General features: G+C 47.5%; 2 protein-coding genes across 7 annotated transcripts in view; one reads left to right on the top strand and one right to left on the bottom strand.

Moving 5' to 3' along the window:
- The window catches only part of Kcnip1 (potassium voltage-gated channel interacting protein 1), a 378,573-nt gene that overhangs the window by 343,863 nt on the left and 11,527 nt on the right, over nt 1-23,183 (bottom strand). The window lies entirely within an intron of this gene.
- On the top strand, nt 698-8,659 carry Kcnmb1 (potassium calcium-activated channel subfamily M regulatory beta subunit 1). 5 transcript variants are annotated; one of them, XM_048436023.3, is made up of 5 exons: nt 701-790; nt 1,440-1,502; nt 2,444-2,582; nt 3,834-4,005; nt 7,572-8,659. In XM_048436023.3, exons 3-5 carry the CDS (start codon nt 2,449-2,451, stop codon nt 7,836-7,838), a joined length of 573 nt encoding a protein of 190 aa, XP_048291980.1. In that variant the 5' UTR covers nt 701-790; nt 1,440-1,502; nt 2,444-2,448; the 3' UTR covers nt 7,839-8,659. The 5 variants fall into 5 exon arrangements, with proteins under 5 accessions (XP_048291983.1, XP_048291980.1, XP_048291982.1 ...); XM_048436025.3 differs by lacking the exon at nt 701-790 and adding an exon at nt 804-1,123; XM_048436026.3 differs by lacking the exon at nt 1,440-1,502 and having other exon boundaries at nt 698-790.

Raw genomic sequence — 23,183 nt, 5'->3', positions numbered from 1 at the left:
GCAGGCCTCAGTCCTATGCAGATGCCTATCAGGGCACCACGATGTGTGTGTATGTGTGTGTGTGTGTGGCTTTTTCTTCTTGCTTTTTCAACTCTACTTTTTAAAAAAAAAATTTTTTTTTTCAAGGCAGAGTTTCTTTGTGTAGTCTTGGCTATTCTGAAACTAGCTCTATAGATCAGGCTGGCCTCGAACTCACAGAGACCCACCTACCTGCTTCTGCCTCCCTAGTGCTGGGATAAAGGACATGTGCCATCACTGTCTGGCTCTCAACTCTAGTCTTTATTTGTGAGGACCTGGGGTGCAGAAGCAGGTCTGCCCCCAGTACTGATGTTCTGTTGTCTTTTCAGTTGCAACAAGTGTCTGCCTATGAGACAAAGGCAATCTCTACGAGGTTCCCTGGACCTGGATAGTCGGCTGGAAGCAGCTGGGGGGCTCCCTACTCCCAGCCTCAGTGCCAGTGGTCCTTAAAAGGTGGGGTGTCCTCCCGTCTCTGGATTCCTTCATCTCTAACTGCACCACAATCCTGAACAAAGTTAAGTTTTCAAAACGTTAATGATAGAACTGAGAAAACGGAGGCCCAGAGAGGTGTGCTGACTTGTTCAACGTCACACAGGATGTCAGTGACAAAGACAGGGACGCTTCGGCTACTCTGGGTTGGATAGACCAGGGTTAGTGACAAGCCCAACCCCTCTACCTCCCTCCCCTGCACCACACAAGGAAGATCATTTCCTATTCCTGGACTCCCTGCGAGCCAGAGAGATGGAAGATGAAGTGTAGAAGAAATATTGCTGTATGTATAAGGATGGTCTTGGTGAGGAGGGCAATGGGTTTCGCTGCTTGACATCTGTTTCCCAGGAGACTCAGGGAAACGCAGGGGCAGAGTCCCCAGCAGCAGCTGAGGGCTTCAGGGCTCTGTACCTGCTCGTGGAGTTTTTGTCCCAGAGGCAAGCCTGTGTGCTCAGACCTGACCATGTTTGGGCATGGAGGCTCGACCCAGCCGGGACTGAAGACTGCTTCCCTGGAGACCAACTGGGAGACCAAACTTCCTGCTAAAGCCTGACTTGGGGTGGGGGCGGGGGACCGGGTGGAGAGAAACCATCTGCCAGTGGAGACCCAGGGAACTGTGAGTACTGCATCCCAGAGAGTTTACAAGGGCTTCTGGAAGCCGGGGCTGAGGGGCGATGGTGGGAGACAGAGGGCAGCCTGCAATGGCACGGATGGGAGGGTGGAAACCCCTACCTCCCCTGGTGCCCTTCTGAGTTCTGGCACCAGAGGACCTGGCATGTTGACTCAGTTCTGAGAGTCGCTTCGCTGGCCAGCTCGGGGACCAGGAGCAGTCTGGTCACTTGTCATCAGTAGAGGAATAACAATAAATAGGTCTGGCAAAGTGTCCCATGCTTTTTTGACTCCCCAGTTAATGACAACTACTGTTTATGAAGGGTTCCACTGTGGCAAATTTGTGACGCTCGACAGTATTGCTAGGTCTGCGCTGGGACTCTGAGGTGGGTACCATTTTTTTTTGTTTTTACAGTCACGTGGTTGCTAAGCAGCGAAGCCAGGACTTGATCTCATGTCTGATGACCTCAGACCCTCTCTTCTCTACACCCTCCCCAAATAAACTCTATTCCCGGTCCTTCTAAGGAAGAGGCTGTCACCCCAATAGTTAAGCCGCACAAGGATCTTCTATAACTCTTTTCCAATGTTCCTAAATCCAGCCCAGACCTAGGGTGGATTTTCTCCATAGAAAGTTCCATCCAAGGTGTCCCGAGACACACTTAGCATCTCACAGCTGGGACAGTCTCCCTACAGTCTAACTGAAATCCCTTCTATTATCACAGAAACACACTTCTTCCTGTCTAGGCCATGAGAGACATCAAAGGTCCGCATCCTCCTTCCTGTTGGAGAGTCTCATTACGCTTACAGAATCCCAGATCCCCACCTATGTTTTACATTTAATCAGAATCCATGGTTGAGCACAGGGGCTGGTGTTTCTTCTAGAACTCACTCCAGGAGGCTGGTGAGACATCAGGACATTGCCAGGTGGTGGGACTAGGGCAAGTTGGACCCCCCCCCCCCAACAGGTGCTTCCCTTTTCTGCCCTTCTGAACTCCCACGCTCTAACCTTAATGCCCGGCAGTCTCAGAGGGCTCACTGGAAGAAGTCACCACGAGGAATCCCTCGTGTGACCAGTGTGCCCAGTTTCCCAGAGAGATAATTGGTGATAATGGGTTCTGAGTATTGAAAAAACTAATCACAGGCTGTTAGCAGACGGCCTGGGGCCAGGGTGGGGCCTGCACCACAGGGGTGCTGCCCTGTGGAAGTTGCCACGCTCCACGCAGAATAAGAGCGATGCTGGTGTCAGATCGCATCCCTCTCACCTGACCTTCCTCCTATTCTCATTTCTCTTTGCCTCCGTGGTGCCAAAAATGACTGCTGCCCCCAGTGGCTATGGGGAAGAAGCTGGTGATGGCCCAGAAGCGCGGAGAGACGCGAGCCCTCTGCCTGGGGGTGACAATGGTAGTGTGTGCTGCCATCACCTACTATATCCTGGGTACCACGGTGCTGCCTCTCTACCAGAAAAGGTAGGAGCCTCCCCACTGCCTGGAGAAACCCCAGCCTTTTCTACCTGCTCTACCCTTAACCCCTCTCAGCAAGCTGGACAGACGGGACAGTTCACATCCTTCAGGTTACAGATTCCAGTGCTGGAGAAGCAAACAAGTAAGAGCCTTGCTGGTCCAGGACCTGGTGGTGACAGCTACAGGATACAACCTACCAGTGAGAGTGTGCCACATGGGGGAGAATGGGCCTGGCAGACTGGCAGCGGTCTGCACACATGACTCCGAGATGGACTCCCTCTTTGCAGGGCACACCTCTACTTGCCTGGATTTTCCCAATAAGTAGGGAGTTTCTCTACTGAACTGACATCTGGTCCCCCAAACTCTAGGCAGGAATCTTGGAGAGTGCTCCATACCCTTGCACCCCACTCCCTGGCATGCCATCCCTCCAGCTTTTTAAAGAAGAGCCGTGAAGTCCCTGAGTGCTCTCTCAGTTCACCCTTGGCTGAGGAGGCTTCTGGGCATACTCTGGCTGCCGACAACCCTCTCCTGTCTGGCAGCGGGTCTCCCACAAGATACAGGCAGCTAAGTCACAATCCATTTGCTTAGGCGTTGAAGAGCCTATTGACCTCTCCTGGGCCTGCTGTGTATTCCTGCTTTACAATGTCACCGTCAGGCCAGGCCCGAGTGCCACCCGAATGAGGGGCTGCTGAGCAGGCCTGTGCCTCTCCAGCGCTGCGCTGCCACCCTCCAGCCCCGACTATACCAAGCCCCTCACACAGTTCCTTGTTTTCAAGGGGAAAGGGCAGAGCTACTCAGTCCTTGCCTCAGGTGATGTGTTTCCCCCGCAGAAGTCACCCTATCCCAGCTGAGGTTTTTATCTACACCTGCGACTTGGAGGTGATATGGGGAAGAGGGTCTCAGACTTGGCTGCTCTTCACAGTCCCGTGATGAGTATGTTAAACAACGCCAGAGGTCGGGCCCACGCTCCTGGGAAATTCTGCCTTGCTTTCTCTAGAATGGGATTCAGTCATGGGGATCTTTTTAAAATGTTCCTAGGCGTGGGGTAGGTAGCAAGGTCGGAGAACCATTATGTAGAAAAAAAAAAATCCCAAGAGCTAACTCGTCTGAAATTGTGATTCACACCAGAATCCAGGACTCTGGGACCATGAACCTAGATAGCATTACATGCTGGTGGCAGGATGAAGCTGTCAGCTGTGGGCCTTTCCATTGGGTATGTATCACCCTTGTTCTGAGGTGTGTGTGTTGTCTCCCCAGTGTGTGGACCCAAGAATCTACCTGTCACCTGATTGAAGCCAACGTCAAGGACCATGATGAGCTGGAGGGCAAGAAGGTGCCCCGGTACCCATGCCTTTGGGTCAATGTATCAGTTGTGGGCCAGTGGGCCATGTTGTACCACACTGAAGACACTCAGGACCAAAACCAACAGGTAATGAAAGGGGATTGTGTACTAGCCCTGACAGATCTGTGAGCTTGTCCCCAGCTGCCCATGTTTCTAAAGCCAAGATAACCCACCTGAATGGGGTCTTCTGGCTGGCATGAGAAGTCAGTCTTGGATCCTCAGGGTTGGAATCAGACAGATGTGGGTGGTTTGAATTTGTCCCTCATTGACAGTTGGGGGAAGGTCACTGAGGCCCTGTGGGTCCCAGTTTCCACCCTTGTAAAGCCATACCCAGAATTGCTGCACTAAAGTTCAGTGTAGTGTGCAAATGTGCAAATCCCCGTGTTGGCAAATGGAGGGCCCTCAGAGAGGAGAAGCGGTCATTAGAAGTCACTTCTTCCACCAACCGAGTCCAACAGTGGAGCCAGGTAAATCCCAGGACCGCCTTGGAGCCTGGACTACAGCAACTCCCATAACAAACATTTAAGAGAGTTTCCCTCAAACCTGTAGTCCCCATCACCACCACAACCCTCTCTACCGAACAGGCAAGTTGGTCCCCTTCCCTCCCTTTCTTTCTTTCACTTCCCTGTTCATTCAACAACCACTGAGCCTTCCCACACCAGGCTCGTGGGTCTCAAGAGGAGAAAGCATATGTAGGAATATTAATTGCATGTGTGTTGTGTGTGGATTTTGTGTGTGTGTGTGTGTGTGTGTGTGTGTGTGTGTGTGAGAGAGAGAGAGAGAGAGAGAGAGAGAGAGAGAGAGAGAGAGAGGTGGATGCCACAGACAGCAGCAGAGAGAAATGGGACTTAAGGAAGCGGGTGATATTTCCAGCTGGCAGTGAGGACCGGGACAGAGTAGTGATGGGTCAGACTTTTCAGAATAGGCAGTTGCTGGAGCGACAGAAACAGGGAGGAGGGAGGCCCAGCAATGGTGAGCCTAGCATAGGCATAGTGGAGAAGGCTAGGCAAAGGAAGTGATTGGAAGACTGATTCCAGAAATGCCACCTGATGGAGTGGGACATGTAGCCAGGAGTGGCTGAAAGGGACTAAAGTCTGTTTCCTGAGAACCTCTCCTGTATAACTATGAAATTAATATTAGCATATATTTGGGCATTTCAATTTTGATTATGTATGAGAACCATCTAGACTTAAAAGAAGTCAGGGTTCTATACCAGACCAGCTGAGACAGAACCCCTGAGTATAATCAGTCGGAGGAGCTCCCCAGATGATCTAAGGTTGGATGTTATTGCTATGAGCTACTTCAGGCCCAAGGTCACCGTTCAAGAGATCCTGGAAGGACAGCCAGCAGCCATGTAGGGTCAGCTACCAGCGCAGAAGCTAGAGGTGGCAGTGCATAGAGGTCAGACTTGTGGCCGTTGTTAGCATGACTGTGTGGGACAAGAACCTGGAGCCCCATCAGGATTAGCTTCTACCAATGGTTCCCGCAGTCTCTTTGGCATCTTTAGAAACTTTAATTTATTCCAGGAGTGAGAAAAACATTTTCAAACATGAGAAACTGTGGCTATGGCACCATTCTCCTGGCACACTGGATTAAGGCTGCCTCTTAATCCTGAGAGTGGCAGCCCAGAGCCAGAAGTTAGTCTAAACCCTGCTTGGATTGTGAACAGTGTGTATGACTTCTTTGCCAGCGATGAAAGGAGGGACTTGTTAAACCATAGCACCCACAAACCACAATAGAGAGTGAAGAGCAGCCTGCCATGCTGGGACAGTCAAGCACATTTCATTCTCGGGGCCAGCATCAGGATGTGTGCTGGCTGATGCTCCGGGTTGATAGCGTGCCTCTGGACATGTCAGGCGCTCTCTCGTTCCTCCTCCACAATCTGCTGTCTCCTTCCCTGAATCTCAGTCAAGGGGGAAGGGGCTCTTTGCAGTCCACGCTAACAAAAGTGAAGCCTCAGATGAGAGGCAGGGATGAATCCTTTCAGTTCATGGAGAGAACTCAGGGAAGGTTGTACCACGTCAGGCAGAATGGGGTAAAAGGTCCCAGGCCTTGCCTTGGCCTAGAGAGGGAACTGCTGTTGTGGGTCTTGACAAACACATCAAGAGTGTAGAACCTGGAGGAACTGCAAGCAGGCAAAAGATGCTGCAGTTACGCTAATTCATAGGTAAGGCAACATTATTATTATTATTATTATTATTATTATCATTATTATTATTATTCCACTTTTTGAATTTACAAGATGTGGACTCTTGCTAAGCGCTTTACATAAGTTTCCTAGTTTAATCCCCAGGGACGTTCTCAGCAGACACCACTAAAAATGACTTCACAAGGTTTAAGAGATTGTACCAGTTGCCAAGGTCACACAGCTCGGAAGCTGTGGTTGAACCTGGGCCTCTCTGTCTCTACAAAGAAATCTGTGCTCAATGGGCAAGATTAGCCAGTGACAGTCCTGCTACTAAACACCCTGCAATGCCCAGCACCTCTGACAGCCAGATTTCCCGGAAGCTTTGGCTCTCCCTGGCTCAGGACTTGCGCCTGCTTGCAGCTCCCCTATCTGACATTAGCAACACACTAAAGCATCGTCATGTTGCTGGATCAGGTGCCCACAGAGCATGCAGCTTAGGAGGTAAGGGTCCTAGGGAAGATGCTAGCTCAACACTTGCCCCTTGGGCCTCAGGTTTACATATTTGACCTTGGATATGACTTTACTAGAACATGGCCCTCAAACTCTGTACTTCCTCTGAGCCTGTACCCCACAGGGTAGGAGCTTGTGCTGAAGGGCACCCCAGAGGTATTCTCCTGCAGGTCTGTAGAGATGTCCATCCTTGCAAAGTATCTCTTGAGGTTCACACAGGCGGCATCCAGTCCTTCTGGCACGGAAAGATAAAAGCCAGGTCTCCATGCTGGGCTGTCCCTGCAGCTGGGTCTCATCATCTCAACAGGCCAGAAGGTTCCTAATAGCAACCATCAGTGCCAGAGCTTCACTGTGTGCTGTGCTCTCCCTGCCTGGAGCTCTTTTTTGCGCTTTATCTCTTTCCTTTGGAGTCTGTCACAGAGCCACTTGCCAACATATTTTCTTTGGTTCACACAGGATTAGACTTCAAAGAGTCTTCTGCATGGATCTTAGCCAGGATGTTGAAATCCTGGGAGTTTGCAATAAAATGGGGTTTTCTGGCTTCTCTGGATGTGTTGGTGGATGTTGTGGTGTCTCTGGTCCACAGGAGTGATGACTTTCCTTCTGGGTGTAGCTTCCACCAGGCCTTGATTCTACCTGCCTAGCTTCACTTCTTGCTCACTTATAGAAACCCCTTGTCCCTGGACTTGTGTTAAGTCATGATTCTCTAGACCATCACGGTGACACTATTGATCCATCTCAGTAATGAAATCATAAAGGGTCAGAGAGGATGAGCAATTTGCCTATGATTTCACAGCAAACAGAACCAGAACTCCAATTGAGCCCTGCATCCAAGCATGCAGTATCATGCTGAGTGGCTCCAAAGACACCATCCACACACAGACACCAACCATACTCTACAGGGGCTGACTCCCAAGTCCAAGTTTTTTGGTTTGGTTTTTTTTCTTTCTCCTCGCCCTTAGCCTCTTCGAAGTGAGCATCTGAGAGCCTAAGCCTCCTTGCTTTCTCCCCACAGTGCTCCTATATCCCTAGCAACCTGGACAACTACCAGATGGCCCTGGCTGATGTGGAGAAGGTCAGAGCCAATTTCCACGAGCACCAGGCTTTCTACTGCTTCTCTGCACCTCAAGTGGAGACCAGCGTTGTGTATCGGCGCCTCTATGGGCCCCAAACCCTCCTCTTCTCCTTCTTCTGGCCCACCTTCCTGCTGACTGGCGGCCTCCTCATTATTGCCATGGTGAAACTCAACAGGTCCCTATCCATCTTGGCAGCTCAGAGGTAGACCAGTTCAGTCTGTGCCACGGCGCCGGAAGTCACCAGAGACAGCAGGGGTCATGGGCAGGGCTGCTCATCACTCTCTTCCTCTTGTCTCCTCTTTTGTTTGTTCAGTGTCTTTGGGAAGTCTGACGCCATCGGAGGACAAAGGGACAGTCAGTTACAACTCTCCTCTCCCTGTTCTCAATTAGTTCATGTCTGCTTACCTGCTAGGTCACTATTCACTCCCCAGATGGTGAATGAGTTCACCTCTGTTCCTAAGTTCTCTCTTAGTTCAAACGCCTGCCCATCGCACCCAGAATGTTGTCCTTGGCCAAATTCAGCTTCTTTAAGTTGTCACCAAAACAAGAGCTCCCATTCACAGGGCAACTCGGTGTATTGCTTTTTGTCAAGGACATTAAGACACACACAAATTATTCTAAAATTCAAAATGACTGCTGTCCTTTAATATCTACAGGGACTAGTTCTGGGACTCCCTCAGATGCCAAAATCCCCTTATATAACTTGGTGTGGGGTGTGTGTGTGTGTGTGTGTGTGTGTGTGTAACCTCTACACACCTTCCTTGTGCCTCACATCATCTCCGGATGACTTAGAACACCCACACCAATGTTAATGCCGCAAATGGCTTTCATTCTCTATTGTTCAGGGAATAATGATGAGGAAGGGACATTCCATGTTCACTACAGATGCAGTTTCCCCCCAAATACTTTCAATTTGTAGTTGATTGAATCCAATGGGGCAGAACCCGCTGATACAGAGTCCGAGAATATTCATTCACACAACAACACAAGTCTGCGAGGAAATAAACACAAACACATCAAATATTAACTGCGGCGTGGTGGCTGATTTTAATTTTCTTCCTTACCTCCACCCATTTTTGTTATTTTCACTTTTGAATAACAGGAAGATCATATGCTGTTTTGTTGATTTTAATCAGAAGAGCAATACAGAACCGCTATTTTGGAGAATGCTGGATGGGGGTCACTCTTAGGGAGACGAGGGCAGGCTGGGAGGGGATGTTTCTCCTGTCAGAGTCGAGCTGAAAGACACAGTTTTAGGCTCCCTGGACAGAAGAAAGGCTATTATTAGTAGGAGGAGAATTTGCAGTCTATATAGCAGATGGTTTCAACATGCCCCCTATGAACACGGGTGCTGGGCATTTAACACATTTAATGTTAACGATACTTGAAGGTGATTAGGGCTAGAATGGGGTCCCCAAGATGGCACCATGGGCTTTAAAGGAACAGGAAGAGAGACCCGAGGTGCAGCATGTTGCTCCGTTGCCCCTTTGGGTGCTCTCACAACATAGGTGCCTGGTAGGCGGGTGAACAGCACCATTATGTCCTTGTATCCAATCCGATAATTCTGCCCGGGCTGCCCTGACATCCATTGTCACCCTCCAGTTTCTTAGCTGTGACCCTTCCTTTCAAGGACAAGCAGCTCTCATTACCCGGAGCACCTTGGTCTGGGGGTCAGCAACGTCTTGGGAGTCCTCAGGAAAGCCCATATTCGGATGTTGTGGTATAGTGGGGAGAGTCACGAATGGCTAGGAGGGATCTCTCCGTATTATTTCTCACAACGACATGTGAATCTATAATTACCCCCAAATTCAAATTCAATTCAAAGAGAGAATGCAAAGTCCCAACAAGGAGTCTGACTTTAAGGGGTTGCTTATGCAATTTCCCAGCAGAATCAGCAAGCAGGCATGCCTAGCTTCCCCTGTCCTGTGCATTAGTTATGATGACCTTTATTTCCTTGAGACTGACCCGCTTCCATCAAAAGCCACACCCATCTGCTCGCAGAACTGCATGGCCAGGGTGTGTGTGAAATAATGGATATTTGAGTGAGACAGAGTTAGATGAGGAGGAAAGATGGCCCTGGCAACAGTGGCTGGCCTAGAAACAGAAGGCCCTCACCGACCCTGAAGGAGTCACTACTAATGAGCATCAGGGGCTTCCTGTATTTTTGCATTGTTTCTCATGGGCATGACTCACACCTACAGAGGTGTGCCTGTTCCGTTCGTCAGGTGGCCCTTCTCCTAAATCAGACACCCCAAGGAGATCAGAGGCAATAGGACCCCTGAGCTTCTGATGTGAAGAATAAAGAATCTTTGTGAGGCACCCTAGGAGTGCCAGGCCTCAGACAACTTCAGCTCTCCCGCCAAGGCCATGACTAGAAGAAGTGGGTCTCTTCCATTTCTGAAGGCTCCCAAGGGAAAAGCTTCCTCTGCTTTCTCTAAGACTGGAAGGCAGGGAGGACGGAGAGATGAGTCTGATACATCCTTGCCATCAAAGAGCTGTCTTTCTTCTTGTTCCACCCCCAGCTCCATCACCACCATTATTAAGGGCGGTAAGGAACCTGAATTGAGTACATTTAAAATCGTGTAACGTAGAAATCGTAACTTGTGTGATTTGGGGAAACAATTCCTGTTTCCCTCTAGACCAACAAGCTTCAGCCCCAGTTTCTTCTGCTGCTAACCCCTTGGGTCAGCCAGCTGCAGACAGGTGGCCGCTTAGACTGTCCAGTGCCCTTTCATTTCCTCTTGTCCTTGGAGGGATTTGAATTCTATGAAACATTTGGGAAGACGCTGCTTGAGTAGGTGAAACTGTCCAGCCCTTTACCAGCTGAGGTCCCTTCACAGGCAGGAGGAAGAGAGGCAGCAAATGCTTGCTGGAGGCACGGGCATGGAGATCCCCTCTAGAGTGCAGGGCAGCGGTTCTTAAACACCCAGAGACACACGGGGCCACAACCCTTTGGTAAGGATACTGAGACAAAGATTACATCGTTTCTTACTTGTTCTCCTAAAGACAAGTGGTAAGAAATTCCAGATCAAGACAGTGAGATATACCTATCCCCACTGATCAAATATAGCACTTTGATTTGAGTCCAGATGCTTGGTTAATTAGATATTAAAGATATCTTCAAAAAAAATATACAAGTGTGAGAGATGGCTCAGTAGTTAAGGGCATGTGTTTCCCTTGCAGAGGACTGGGGTTTGTTTCCAAATACCCACATCAAGAAGCTTACATCTGCCTGTAACTCCAGTTCTGGAGGGATCTAGCACCTCTGGGTTCCAGGGGCACCTGAACCCATATGTACTTGCCTATGCCTACACTCACACACACACACACACACACACACACACACACACACACACACACACACACCACACAATTAAAAGCAAAAATAAATCTTCTAAATGTAAAACCATGAGATTTCTCTTGATAAAGTTTTGTAAGATAAAATTATTTTTCATCAAATGTTTTTGTAACATGCATAGATTTATTATTATTTTTAAATGAAAAAATTGAAAAGGAATATTTTATAGTTCCCAGTTTCACTTTGTAAGACGGCGACTACTAATAACTATAACAAGTCCGCACTAGCATTCCTTGGATCTCTCAATAGTTTCCAAACGTGTAATAGGTCCTGAGCACAGGCAGGTTTAGGGGACTGGGTTGGTGCATCTAGAGACAAGAATGATGTCTCTCCCCACCCATGGGGATGTAAAGTTGTCCTCTGTACATGGCTTCAGTTTCCCACAGAGGCATAGAGGGAGGTTTTACTTCTCTGGATTGCCTGTGTCTCCGTTCATGACACTACAGAAGGGTCAATGGCTGGATTATCTCCTTACCAACAAGCAATTTCCTGGATCATTTATTTGCATATGAGAGTTAATGCATGTAATGTAAAATTCAGGGTCTTCCTGGGTTACCCAACTCTCCATCCTCCCTACTGGTATAAAATACATCGTCATCAGCCAGCTTCCCTAAAGGGTTGGGAGATGGGGAGGGGAGTTTTGGAGGAGCAGCGAACTCCAGGCTGAATGAGAATCAAGTGTGTGATATATCCCCAGGCTTGTTCCTTCTCCCAAGCTGCAGTCAAAGGAGGATTACCGGGACTTTTATTCCCTATAATCCTCATCATTCCACACAGCCCACACTCCTGACACGACCCACGCGGAATAAAATCAGAGGCTCACGAAACACACGTGTCCTCAAAATGGGTCTTCTTCTCCTATGCACTGTAAAGGGCAATCTTGAGTGAGCGCACCGGCAACCTGTGGAGTCTCTTGCTAACTCTGTGTAGCATCAAAATGGCCTTACACCGCAGGAAGCTCCCATAGTGTCAGAACTGGTTGGTGTCGGAGGAGAAATAACTCTCCCATCTTCTGTCGGCAGCATCGCCGGGGAGAAAGCCCTCACATTTCCACATTTCTCTTCAGTGACAGCCTACATCAACACTTTTGATGAATAACTCACTGGACCAAGCTGCCGCCCTTCCATCCTGGGATATATTTAGCTAACCACTCCCCCAGGAGGCAATCTATCATCCCTAATAGTAATAAGAACTAACATTTGTGGAGCACCTGTGTGCCGGGGATGGAGGGCCTAGCCTTTCCACATATGCCTCATTTAACGCTAACAGGACCTTTCAGGTTAATATTGGCATCTCCATTTCACAGATGGGATAACTGAGGCATGAGGAAGACATTTATTAACTGGCCCTAGAAGTTAGCAAGTAGAAGAGTTGAGATAAAAAAAATAAACTAGGCAGCGTAGCTTTACTATGGTGGTAACTACCGAGAGCCTGGTTCTTCCATCTCTTGGCTCACCAAGTGTGCCAAGGCCGGATGCTGAGAGCCTGTGTGCTGTCTCCATGGCGCCCCCACAGAGCCCAGGCTCTCTTAGCTCCCCTACCCTAGTCTTCTAAAGAGGAAATAATTGAGAAGATTTCTTAAGTATGAACACTTGAAAGGTGGGTGCTGCCAAGAAGAACTGGGGCTGCCTACAGTCTACCAGAAGACACAATTTCTGGCCCATAACCCATTTGGTCACTCGACACCCAGGCATTCTCCCGTCTACTGAATGCTTGCATTGCTGCCCACTATTACAAAGCAGAATGGAGGGGCAGCATCTGATGGGACTTCCTCCGTGATCCTGCGCTTCTCTCAGCGGCCCTTCCTTCCTTTAGTCAGTGTTCACAAACCGCAGACTTAATAATCATCTCTAGAATTTCCCCAGCCGTCGACAGCATCATCATTTATGCTTATCTTTATCATTAATAAAAATTTGACTGGGAGACATCTTCTCGGCATCCAGCTAAATTTTTTGCGAATATGCCAGCCATGGTCCTTCAGGCTCTTGCATTGCTTTTCCAACCCTTGAACGTGCATTTTCTGTCACCAGGAAAAACACAAGTGGGGAACAGTCAGGATCCTCGATGAAGCTCCTGGCATCGTCCGAGGTTTGCAGCCACGCTGGCCCACTCCAGTCCGCTCTTGGATCTCATTTCTTGTGTGGGAATTGGGAACACATCCAAACAGAACTGGGTCTTGGGTGCCCTGCTCTCAGGTCATTGCACCAAGAAGGTGCAGACAGCACTTACTTTCTCCCTACCGGACATCTCTTCAAGGGATGGTTCTTCCTACAATTCCAGCGCCAAGCGCCAGCTCGCTGTGACATTACTTGTAGGGCCCCAGCTATATTTTTGTGTTTATCTCTGGTGATAGAGCTTGTAAGAAAGAAAATTTAGGAAACCAGGAGTTCAAATCGGCTTGTCTATGGTCTTGGGCAGTTCATTTCACTTCCGCGAGGCTCAGTTTTCTCAACTGGGAACGGAGAGACACTTTATTCGTTCTGTAGCATGCTTAGGGTGACTGAGTGCAAATACTCAGCAGAGTCCCCAGTGAACTGAAGATGCCCTACACATGCCTGCTCCTTCCCAGCAAGCCAGCCTCCCCACTCCAACCACACAGATTCTTTTCTGTTGAGCGCTCTGAGGACGCTCTATTGCCATGCCTTGTCTCACTGGCTACTTTACAGCTTCCTTCTGGAGAATATGGCTGAGCACTGCCATGCTCATCTTCCTCTCCCTGTTCATCTTAAGAATGTCGGCCACATAGCAATGGGCTGTCTTTGCTAGGAAGTTCTTGACGATCTTCAGACACACTTAGATCTTGAAGGAAAGCCGTCCTGCCCTGGGACCCATACCGCTGTCTTGTCACGCCACCTCAAGAATCAAAGGACTTTCACTTTGAGAGTCTACTTCGTGGCTGAATCATTACCCATAATAATGATAGGTCTGGACAAAATAATCTTCCCGGGGTGAGGCAGGCAAATCCCTTGGCCCAGAAATCAGGCTTAATTGGAAATTAAATTGCATTTCCATGCCACCTGCAGGATGCCTATATCCACAGCTAATTTATCAAGGTGAAGCCTTACCTGGAGGAAGCCCGCAGGAATGGAGCGGCTGCCTCAGCAAAACTGCAAGCTCGTACCCGATGAAAGAACTCTCCTAACCATTTAGTTTGAACTCCTCAAGTTTCTCATTTGGAGCTCTGTGTTCCCATTAACCACTTCTCTGCCAGGTGCTATGGCAAGACCTAGAAATAAGGCTATCAACAGAACCTGGTTCCATGTTCCGGTGTTCATGAACCAGGGGCAGAAGAGTCATTAGGCAAAAGATTCCAAAGTCACAGCATTTAGTCATCTGGGGCTGGGTAGCACAGGGAGGTAGAGAGCACAGGACTCAGGTAAAGGATTTGATTTTTGTCTTGAACACTGATGCAGTCAGTTTTGCAGTGATGGGGGGGGGGTTCGCAAAATTCTGAAACTAGTCATTCCCTCATCGGGACAGGAAATGAATATGCCAGAGTTTTTATCATCTCTGGTATATTTACTGATTAAGAGCTCAGGGCTTAGAAAGTGAGTCACTTGCCTGAGGCCACCACTTTGCATCTAATAATCACAGAACCGGAACTGAAACTTGGGTAACTTCACAGAGCCTTTGTCTTTGGACCCTATACTCTAGTGCCCTCTTATTTCCACCAACAGTTAGATTTGAAAATGTCAGACTATAGCTGCAGCTATTAGTATATGCAGTGCTCACCCTGATTCACTGAGGATTATCAACACTTGCTAGAACTGAACTCCTTGTCTTTCTGTGTCTCTCTTTCCCTCTGCGCATCTCCCCACCCCCATGTGTGCTTATGTGTGTGTATACCATTTGAGAATTAGATTCAGAAAAATAAAGCATAGGACACAGAGACCAGTTAAGCTGGCCAAGAATGTGAATGTGAGAGGGACAGAGGGTGACTGACTTCATGGGGTTGGGCTGGAAGGACCAGGCCACTGTCATACAGAGTGGACAGCATATGGTCAACAAGATCATAGCAGAGGAGATCTCAGATCCAGGGAGAGATGGTTATCTAGCCGGAAAAGTCTTCGAACTCCAAACAGACAGCATGATAAGAGCATCAGCCCACTATGTTATCGTTGAAGTACCAAGGATGCAGAAGGAAGGAAGAATACAGAACGTGACAGGAGAGAAACTCAAGGTCACATACAGAGACAAACCCATCAAAAAAAGAGAGATTTCTCAAGAAAAACTCTCAAAGTCAGGAGGGCATAAAATGATGCATTTCAAGATCTGAAAGGCAATACCTTCCAGCCTCGATGACTATATCAAGCAAAGTTGCCCTTAATAATGGAGGAAAGAGGAAAGACTTTCTGTGGTAAGCACAAATGACACCATAAGAGACAAGCAACTGAGGGTTGGGAAAGTACCAACCACTGTAAAAATAACAAAACGACAGAAATTAGTACCTAGCTCTCAATATCAACTCTTAATGACATCAGTTCTTTTATCAAAAGATACAGAACAGCAAATTGGATAGAAAATAGGGCCCAGCAGTTGGTTGTCTTCAAGAACTGTACCTTACTGGCAAAGACAAGCAAGACTTGGGGGTAAAAGGATAGAAAAAGGAATTCTAGTCATCAAACGGAACAGGAAAATGTAGGTATAGTTATACTAATCTTTCACAAAATAGACATCGAGTCAAAATTAGAAGCGGTAAAGAGGATAATTGAAGGTACAGGCTGACCAACTCAGCTGCCGTCGGGGCCCAGATCCGGTGCTTTGAGGGAGCTCACTCTAATATCTCCTCCATCTACGAACTGCTGGACGGTGTGGAGGAGCTAGTGTAGAGCCACACCTGGGAGCGCTTCATCACCTCTGAGGATGAAAGCCTGAGGAAGCATGGCTGTGATTGCAGACGACGACAGCCACTGGCAACCACCACAGACCTCAGAGCAGCTCTGAGGAGTCCGAGAGACCTGTGGAGTCTCTGAGAGGAGACAGCGGGGTGGCAGCAGAGGAGGCATCTACAGAGCCCACAGTGCCTGTCTCTGGAACAACTGAAAAACTGAAGGTCAGCCAGGCGGTGGTGGCACACGCCTTTAATCCCAGTGCTCAGGGAGGCAGAGCCAGGCGGATCTCTGTGAGCTCAAGGCCAGCCTGGTTTACAGAGTGAGTGCCAGGTTCCAGGACAGCCAAAGAAACACAGAAGAAACCCTGTCTCAAAAAAAAAAAAAAGAAAGAAAAAATTAAGGTCCTATGGAAAGATGCTTTTAAAAAATGGACTCATGAAATTGAAAGGAAAGACAGTGAAACAGAGCCTCCAGCCCTCGGGAGAGTATGATGCAACTACAGGTGCAGCACTAGACCGTGCGGAAGCAAGGTGGCGAGGTGGGAGCATTGCCACAGTGGAGAAAAGACACAGCATGACTGAATAAAGCCAGTCTTTGGCCAGAGGGCCACCCTGCAACACGGAGCTTCTGCTGCTGCTTACCGTGTTGGGAAAAGTAGAGTTCAGGGATGTGGCACTGCCTGCAGGCTGCAAGCACAATGGTCAGACCTGGTGTCCACATTGAGAGTGGGGAGGTATGTGGTGGTGTGACGCTTGCTCAGATACGGCCTCCGAATACCCTGCCTAGCTGCGGCATCACCCTGACTCTAGGCAACAGCAGAATAGCCAAGATAAGTTTTGGCAGTGGTCCAGTATTTATGGTGCTTCAGAAACCAGAAACCTTGAACCAGACCAATGACTCAATGTGGTGAGTATTTGCATATAAAGGTGTTTGGGCAATATATTGTGTGACACACTGCAAGTTTGCAATGCCACTTTGATGAACACATATGTAACGAAGCGGTGGGAAAGACAGAAGACTGTAGTGGTATGTTGGTGTTGGAGGGGCAGAACTAGAGATACAAGGGAGGTGGTAGGCACAAAAGAAGGCTGCTGTGGACAGGGGAGCATGCCACTGCTAAGTAGGGCTATGAGGATGATATATACAGCTGTCTGGAACTGTCACGGGCTCTGCCCCAAACACACTGCCCAGCCACACGAATGCCCTGGCTCTGAGCAACTACAAGATGTCTTAGACAGAGAACAGCGCATTCTCTGGAATGGGTCTCCTCAAAAGGCCTCCATGATCCATACTGCCCCCAGAGGCCAGGTTGGTGTCTGTGGTCTGAGCTACAGCTCAGGGACATGCTGGCATCCATGGTCCATGCTGCTGCCCCAGACCGTGTCAAGGCCCGAGGCCCTTGTGAATGTCTGCGGTCTGTGCTGCCTTTGGAGGCCAGGTGGATGGATGTGCTCTGTGCTACCCCTTGAGGCCATGTTGATGTTTAAGATCCAAGCAGCCACCAAGGACCATGTTGATGTGTGTGGTCCATGCTGCGACTGGAGGCTGTGTGGATGTCTGAGGCCTATACTCTCAAAGGAGCCCATGTTGATACCCACAGTCCAGGTTACCACCAAAGGTCGTGTGGATGTCTGTGGGCTGGGATGCCTCTGGAGGCCATGTTGATATCTGTGGCCTGGGCTGTTGTTGAGGGCCATTATGGTACCCATGGTCTGTGTGTTGATATCCAGGGTCTGTACTACCTCTAGAGACCAGACTGAAGTCTATTGTCTGTGCTGATGCTGGAGGTTGTGTGGATGTCCGTGGTCCCTGCTGTCACCAGAAACCATGTGGAAGTCTATTTTCCATACTGCCAAAAGTGCCAGGAAGATTCTTTCTGCAGACTCACAGTTGAAAATGAGAGACAGAAGGAATCTGCAAACGTGCCCCCACTCCCAAAAAATTCATCTAGACAGGAAACCATTGAAGAGAACTATTAAAACTTGCTCCAGGGAGCCAAGCATGGTGGTTCACGCCTTTAATCCCAGCACTCAAGGCAGAGGCAGGTGAAACTCTGAGTTCCAGGCCAGCCTGGTCTATATAGAGAGATTTTGTCTAGAAAAAGCAACCCCTGAAAAACAAACAAGCAAACAAACAAAACCAACAACAAATTGTAATAGGGATGCTGAAGTGTAGCTCTTCACAGCTGATGGCTTCTGGTCATGGTAAGTGGGAAGGGATTCAATTTTCTTTAAGGGGCTGGCCACTGGGAGTTTGACCATGCCCCAGTGAGTATATGGGCAACACGAAATGGACTAGGTACCTTTCCCTTTTCTTTTTTCTTTTTTTCTGTTCCTCTTTTTTTTTTTCTGGGAGGAAATCACAGGGGTGGGGGGTCGACCTGGGAGGACTGGGAAGTAAGTATGATCAGGGTGCATTATGTGAAATTCCCAAATAATCATTAAAAATATTATGTTGAAAAGAAAGAAGATAATTTAAGGGGGGAAATCCCCTAAAATTACACACACCCAAATAAATGTACTCAGTTTTATAAAACACACGCTACTAGTTGTAAAGGCCCAGGTTGATCTCTACAGAATATTATGGGCGACCACAGCCACTCTTACCAGTAGACAGGTCAGACAGAAAACAAACCAAAAAACCTACCAGAGTTAAATGGCATCACAGATTAAATGAATTTAACAGGCACCTACAAAATATTACACCCAAATATTACAGAATGTACATTATTTCCTGCAGCCCATGGAATTTTTCTCTAAAATGGACCATGTTTTAGGACACAAAGAATTTCTTAACAGATAGAAGAAGGTTAATATAATTTTGTACATTTTATCTGATCAAAATGGAACAAGACAAGAAATCAACTGGAAGAGAAACTACAGAAAATATTCAACCCATGAAGGCTTAAAAAGACACTATTCAAAAATTAATTAATGGGTCTTAAAGAAATAAGGAAAGAAAACATAAAACTTTTAGAATCAAATGAAGATGAAAATACAATATTCCAAAACCCATGGGATATAATAAAAACAGTCCTATGAGATAAAATTTATAGCTGTATTTTTTTTTAAAAAAAAAATCAGAAAGATCTCAGATAAGTAACTCAATGATGCATCCCAGCATCTGGGAAAACCAAGAGCTCAAACCTCCAACCATGCATACGGAAAGACAACAGAAACAGCAGTTCAGAAATGAACGAAATGGAAATGATAACAACAGTACAAAAGCCCATGAAACAAAGAGTTTGTTCTTGAACAAATAAGCAAGACTTGCAAACCTTTAGTTAAACCAACCAAAATAGAGACAGACCCAAATTAATTAAAGAGATGAAAAGGGGGACGTTATAACAAATACCAGTGACACTTAGAGGCCCATTAGTCTTCTCTGGAAATCTATTTTCCAAAACACTGGAGACCTAAGAGAAACGAACACATTTCTAGATTAACCCACCAATACCAGCCAAGAGGACTTAAAGTACTTCAACAGATTTAAAGCAAGCTGCAAGTTTTAATCAGTGATAGAATAGTCTCCCAACTGGAAAAAAAAAGGCCTATAAGGGTGGGGGAGGCGTTTCACAGCTAAATTCTTTCACAATTTCTAAAGAAAAATTAGCACCAATGTTTTCCAAACTATTTCACAAAACAGAATGGTAGGGAATGCCACCAAGTTCACATTACAAAAATCACAATTACTCTGATAACCATATGGATATGGACATAACAAAAAGGAAAATTATTAACAAATCTACCTGAAGAACATGGAAGTAAAATTATTAATAAGATTCTTATGAATCAAATTCAATGATACATCAAAAGATTATTTACCATGTTCACGTCCCATTTATTCTAGGGATCAAAGATGGCTTCAGTGTGTTCAGATCAACAGATGTACTGCGTTACAGACACACTAAAGGATAGAAATGATATGGTTATATTGATAGCAAAAGAAAGGCCTTGGACAAAGTCCAATATCCTTTCGTGATAAACACCCTGAGGAAACTAAGGCTATAAGGAGCAGAGCTCAACACATATGTGATGTGATGGACCTATAGCCAACATCATACTAAATGTGAAAAACCTCACAGCATTTCCACAAAATCAGGACTATGACAGGTCATCCACTTTCTTCTCTCTTATGCAATACAGCCCTTGAAGTCTTAGCTAGAGTAATAAGACAATAGATGTGAATAACAGGAGCACCAAGAGGAAAGAACTCAGACTGTATAAGAATGAATCCTAGACAGCTCCTACTCCCAACTAAAACTTAGGAGAGTTGTTTGTTTCTTTTTTAATTTACATTTTCCATATGCACATCTGAGCACGGATTGGAAACATGAGGCACATACCTGTAGCTTTTCACTCAGCGTTTCCAAGTACTGTGTAGTCAAAGTAAATGTTCAGAGGTTCTATCAGTAGACGAAGCAAAATGTGTGTATTTTGCTTCTATTTATTTTACTGACGTCTAGACCATCATCTCCAACTTTCTTTTATTGGGAGGGGGGAGTGTTTGAGACAGGGTTTCTCTGTAGCTTTTGGAGTCGGTCCTGGAACTTGCTCTGTAGACCACGCTGACCTCAAACTCACAGAGACCCACCTGCTTTTGCCTCCCAATTGCTGGAATTAGAGGCACGTGCCACCACCTCCCAGCTTCCAACTTTCACTTTAGTAAACACTGTGATAATTCCACGACAGACACTTGTGAATGAAGCCTATGTGCAGAACACACATCTTCCGTAAGCCTAGAAGACATTTCTCCATTAGGGTTGGATGGACAGTCTCCTGTCTGGCTGCGGTGTGGGAGGAGAGACACGGGGAAGAGCTACGGCTACCGCAGCAAAGCCGGGAGAAATGATAAGGGCTGGAGGTCAGGGGTAATTCTGGGAACAACGCTGAAGTCACGGACAGAAGATGATTCACAGTTCCAGTCAGGAACATCTAAGAAAAAACAGTGAAGTTGGAGGAGAGAGAGATTGGCTATGGCTTTCTAAGGGTTCAGTGGAGGTGACAGGCAGCCACTCAAGTAAAAGAAGCTAATTAATGCCTTTCTCCTCTTTCCTGTTTTCTCCCTCCTCCTCTTTCTTCCTCCCTCTCTTTATCCTTTGAGCACCCCTGTGCCAGCCCTTGTCCTTAATGCTGAGCATTCTTAGATAACTAAGACATGACACAAGCTTTGAGTTCAATCAGCGAGTCACATGTAGGCCTGGAGAAAAGAGCCCAGGAAAATGGGATTTGGGAGTCCCTTCCCAGGTAAGCTCACCTGGTGATGCTGAAGAGGGAGGGATTCTGCCTAGGCTGGGGTGTGAAGAGCCATCTACTGGAGAGCTCCCACCTGTGGGAGGAGTCAGAGCACACTATCTGTGACCCAGAGAAGGCCCTGCGTTGAGGGTGCAGAGCTCAAGAATCTTGCCCGTTTTGTCCTCAGCTTCTTCACCTCTACCCAGGAGGCTGATAGCGGAACTCTCCTTGACTGTGCTGCTATGGCTTTGACCTCAATCTCATGGCCAGTTCAGGCTCTCAGAGGCATGTGACGGTTGTGCTTTGAATTCTAAGATATAATCAGCATGGGGACAATGTCTCACACCTGCTTTTTGCCTATATCCTGCTGTCCTGGGAGGCAGAAGCCCACAGGGAGTAGCAGATACTCTTCCAGGTCCAGCACACAGTTTGTAAAGGGGGATCTGTCAGAGTGTCCGTGCCCAGAACACTGTACGATTTGATGCTGATTTCCCTGTTTCCTGCCGAAAGGGTCCCCAGGGGAACATTACCCCAGCCACAGGTGATTGACCTAGCATTACATCTCAGAACTCTTCCACCTGCTTCTCTGAGCCCCAGGAGGACGATGCAAAGTGGGGGCTTTACTCTTCTTTCCCTTCCTCTGATGAAAGAGTGAAAGAAGGCTAGCTGAAGGCCGTGCAGGAGACAGGGACGGTGCTGGATGCTAACATCACTCTGAGTAGACCGCTAGCTCTCCTGCTTTACCCACCAAGGATGAGACTCTGCTTCCATGTAGAGAAAGGGAAGGCAAAGAGAACGGTGGACAAATCTCTCACCCATTTCTGACCCACATGTGTCATTTTGGTGAATCAGTCAGTTTCCGGGACCAGGGAACCCCTAATTTGACAGTAATACAACAACAAGAGACTTATACTTAGTTCTTACAAACAGCAGCAAGATATAAAAGCAAGAACACACTGTCGTTTATGAACCCTAGTAAGGCAAAGCCTTGCACTCCATACTTTTGTGTGTTCCTTCAGCCAACCTTCAGGATGGGCCTCTCTGTACCCATTGTGTAGATGACAGAACAGAGAAGAGAGCTCCTGAGACATCCCCACGTGATACAAGCTGTGTATTACAAATGGCGTAATATTGTGTAATAAATATTGTGTAATAAAAACAGTGGTGTCTGATCTGGAGTCTAATGAATTCCAAAATCATGCTTTCTGAAGGTCCTGGATAGTCAGCAGATTAAAGGGAAACCTGGTAGGTGACATTCTGTGCCTGTAGCTTCCATAAGCATTTGCACATGACTTCATATCTCCAGAGATGATCTTCTCACCCAAATGGAGCAGAGAGCAGAGTGGATATCACGTCATTTCACCCCTGGCTTCAGAGTCTGCCTCTTTTCATGGTGAAGTCAATCAAACCGCCCCCAGCTACAGTAACTAAGGACGCTATGGCTCTCAGATTGATGGGCTTAAAAGCCAGAGGGCAGGCAGCTTTGCCAACGGGGAGTGTGGTTGGGAAGATGTGTTGGAGGAGGAGGCCGCTCATTCATCTTGTCTGCCCAGAACCAAAATAACCACTTGAAACTATATTAATTAAAACACTGCTTGACCCCTTAGCTCTAGCTTCCTATTAGCTAACTCTTACATATTAATTTAACCCATCTCCATTAATGTGTGTATCACCACGAGGTCGTGGCCTACCAGCAAAGTTCCCACACGTCTATCTCCCGTGGCGGCTCCATGGTGTCTCCATGACTCCTTTCTTCTTCCTCCCATGGACATGGGAAGGCAAGGAAATGAGACTGGAGCCTTTAAACAGTATGATGGGCAGAACCTGCAGGGAATGGATGGTAGATTTGGAAGTATAGACTCCAGGGTCAGCTTTGCTGACAGTAGAAACACTAGCCGGCTGGGTTGCATCCTCAGGACCTTGGGCTTCTAAACTGTCTGGACAATCTCAGCTTCCACTCAGGACCTGCTATGTTGGCCAAGTGCAGGGGAAACAATGCTGGCCACCACATAGTCTCTACCCTACTGAACTGGACTCTGGTGAATAAGCATGGATAGAAGGAAAATGCAGGTCAAGAGAGCATTATGGATTATGGGAATAGGCAAGTTCTGGGGATCTATTTAGTAG

Source organism: Myodes glareolus, chromosome 9, assembly GCF_982192425.1.
Source record: "Myodes glareolus chromosome 9, mMyoGla1.1, whole genome shotgun sequence".
NCBI lineage: Eukaryota > Metazoa > Chordata > Mammalia > Rodentia > Cricetidae > Myodes > Myodes glareolus.
The sequence above is the reverse complement of the archived record's forward strand: the minus strand, read 5'-3'. Positions and strand labels throughout refer to the sequence as shown.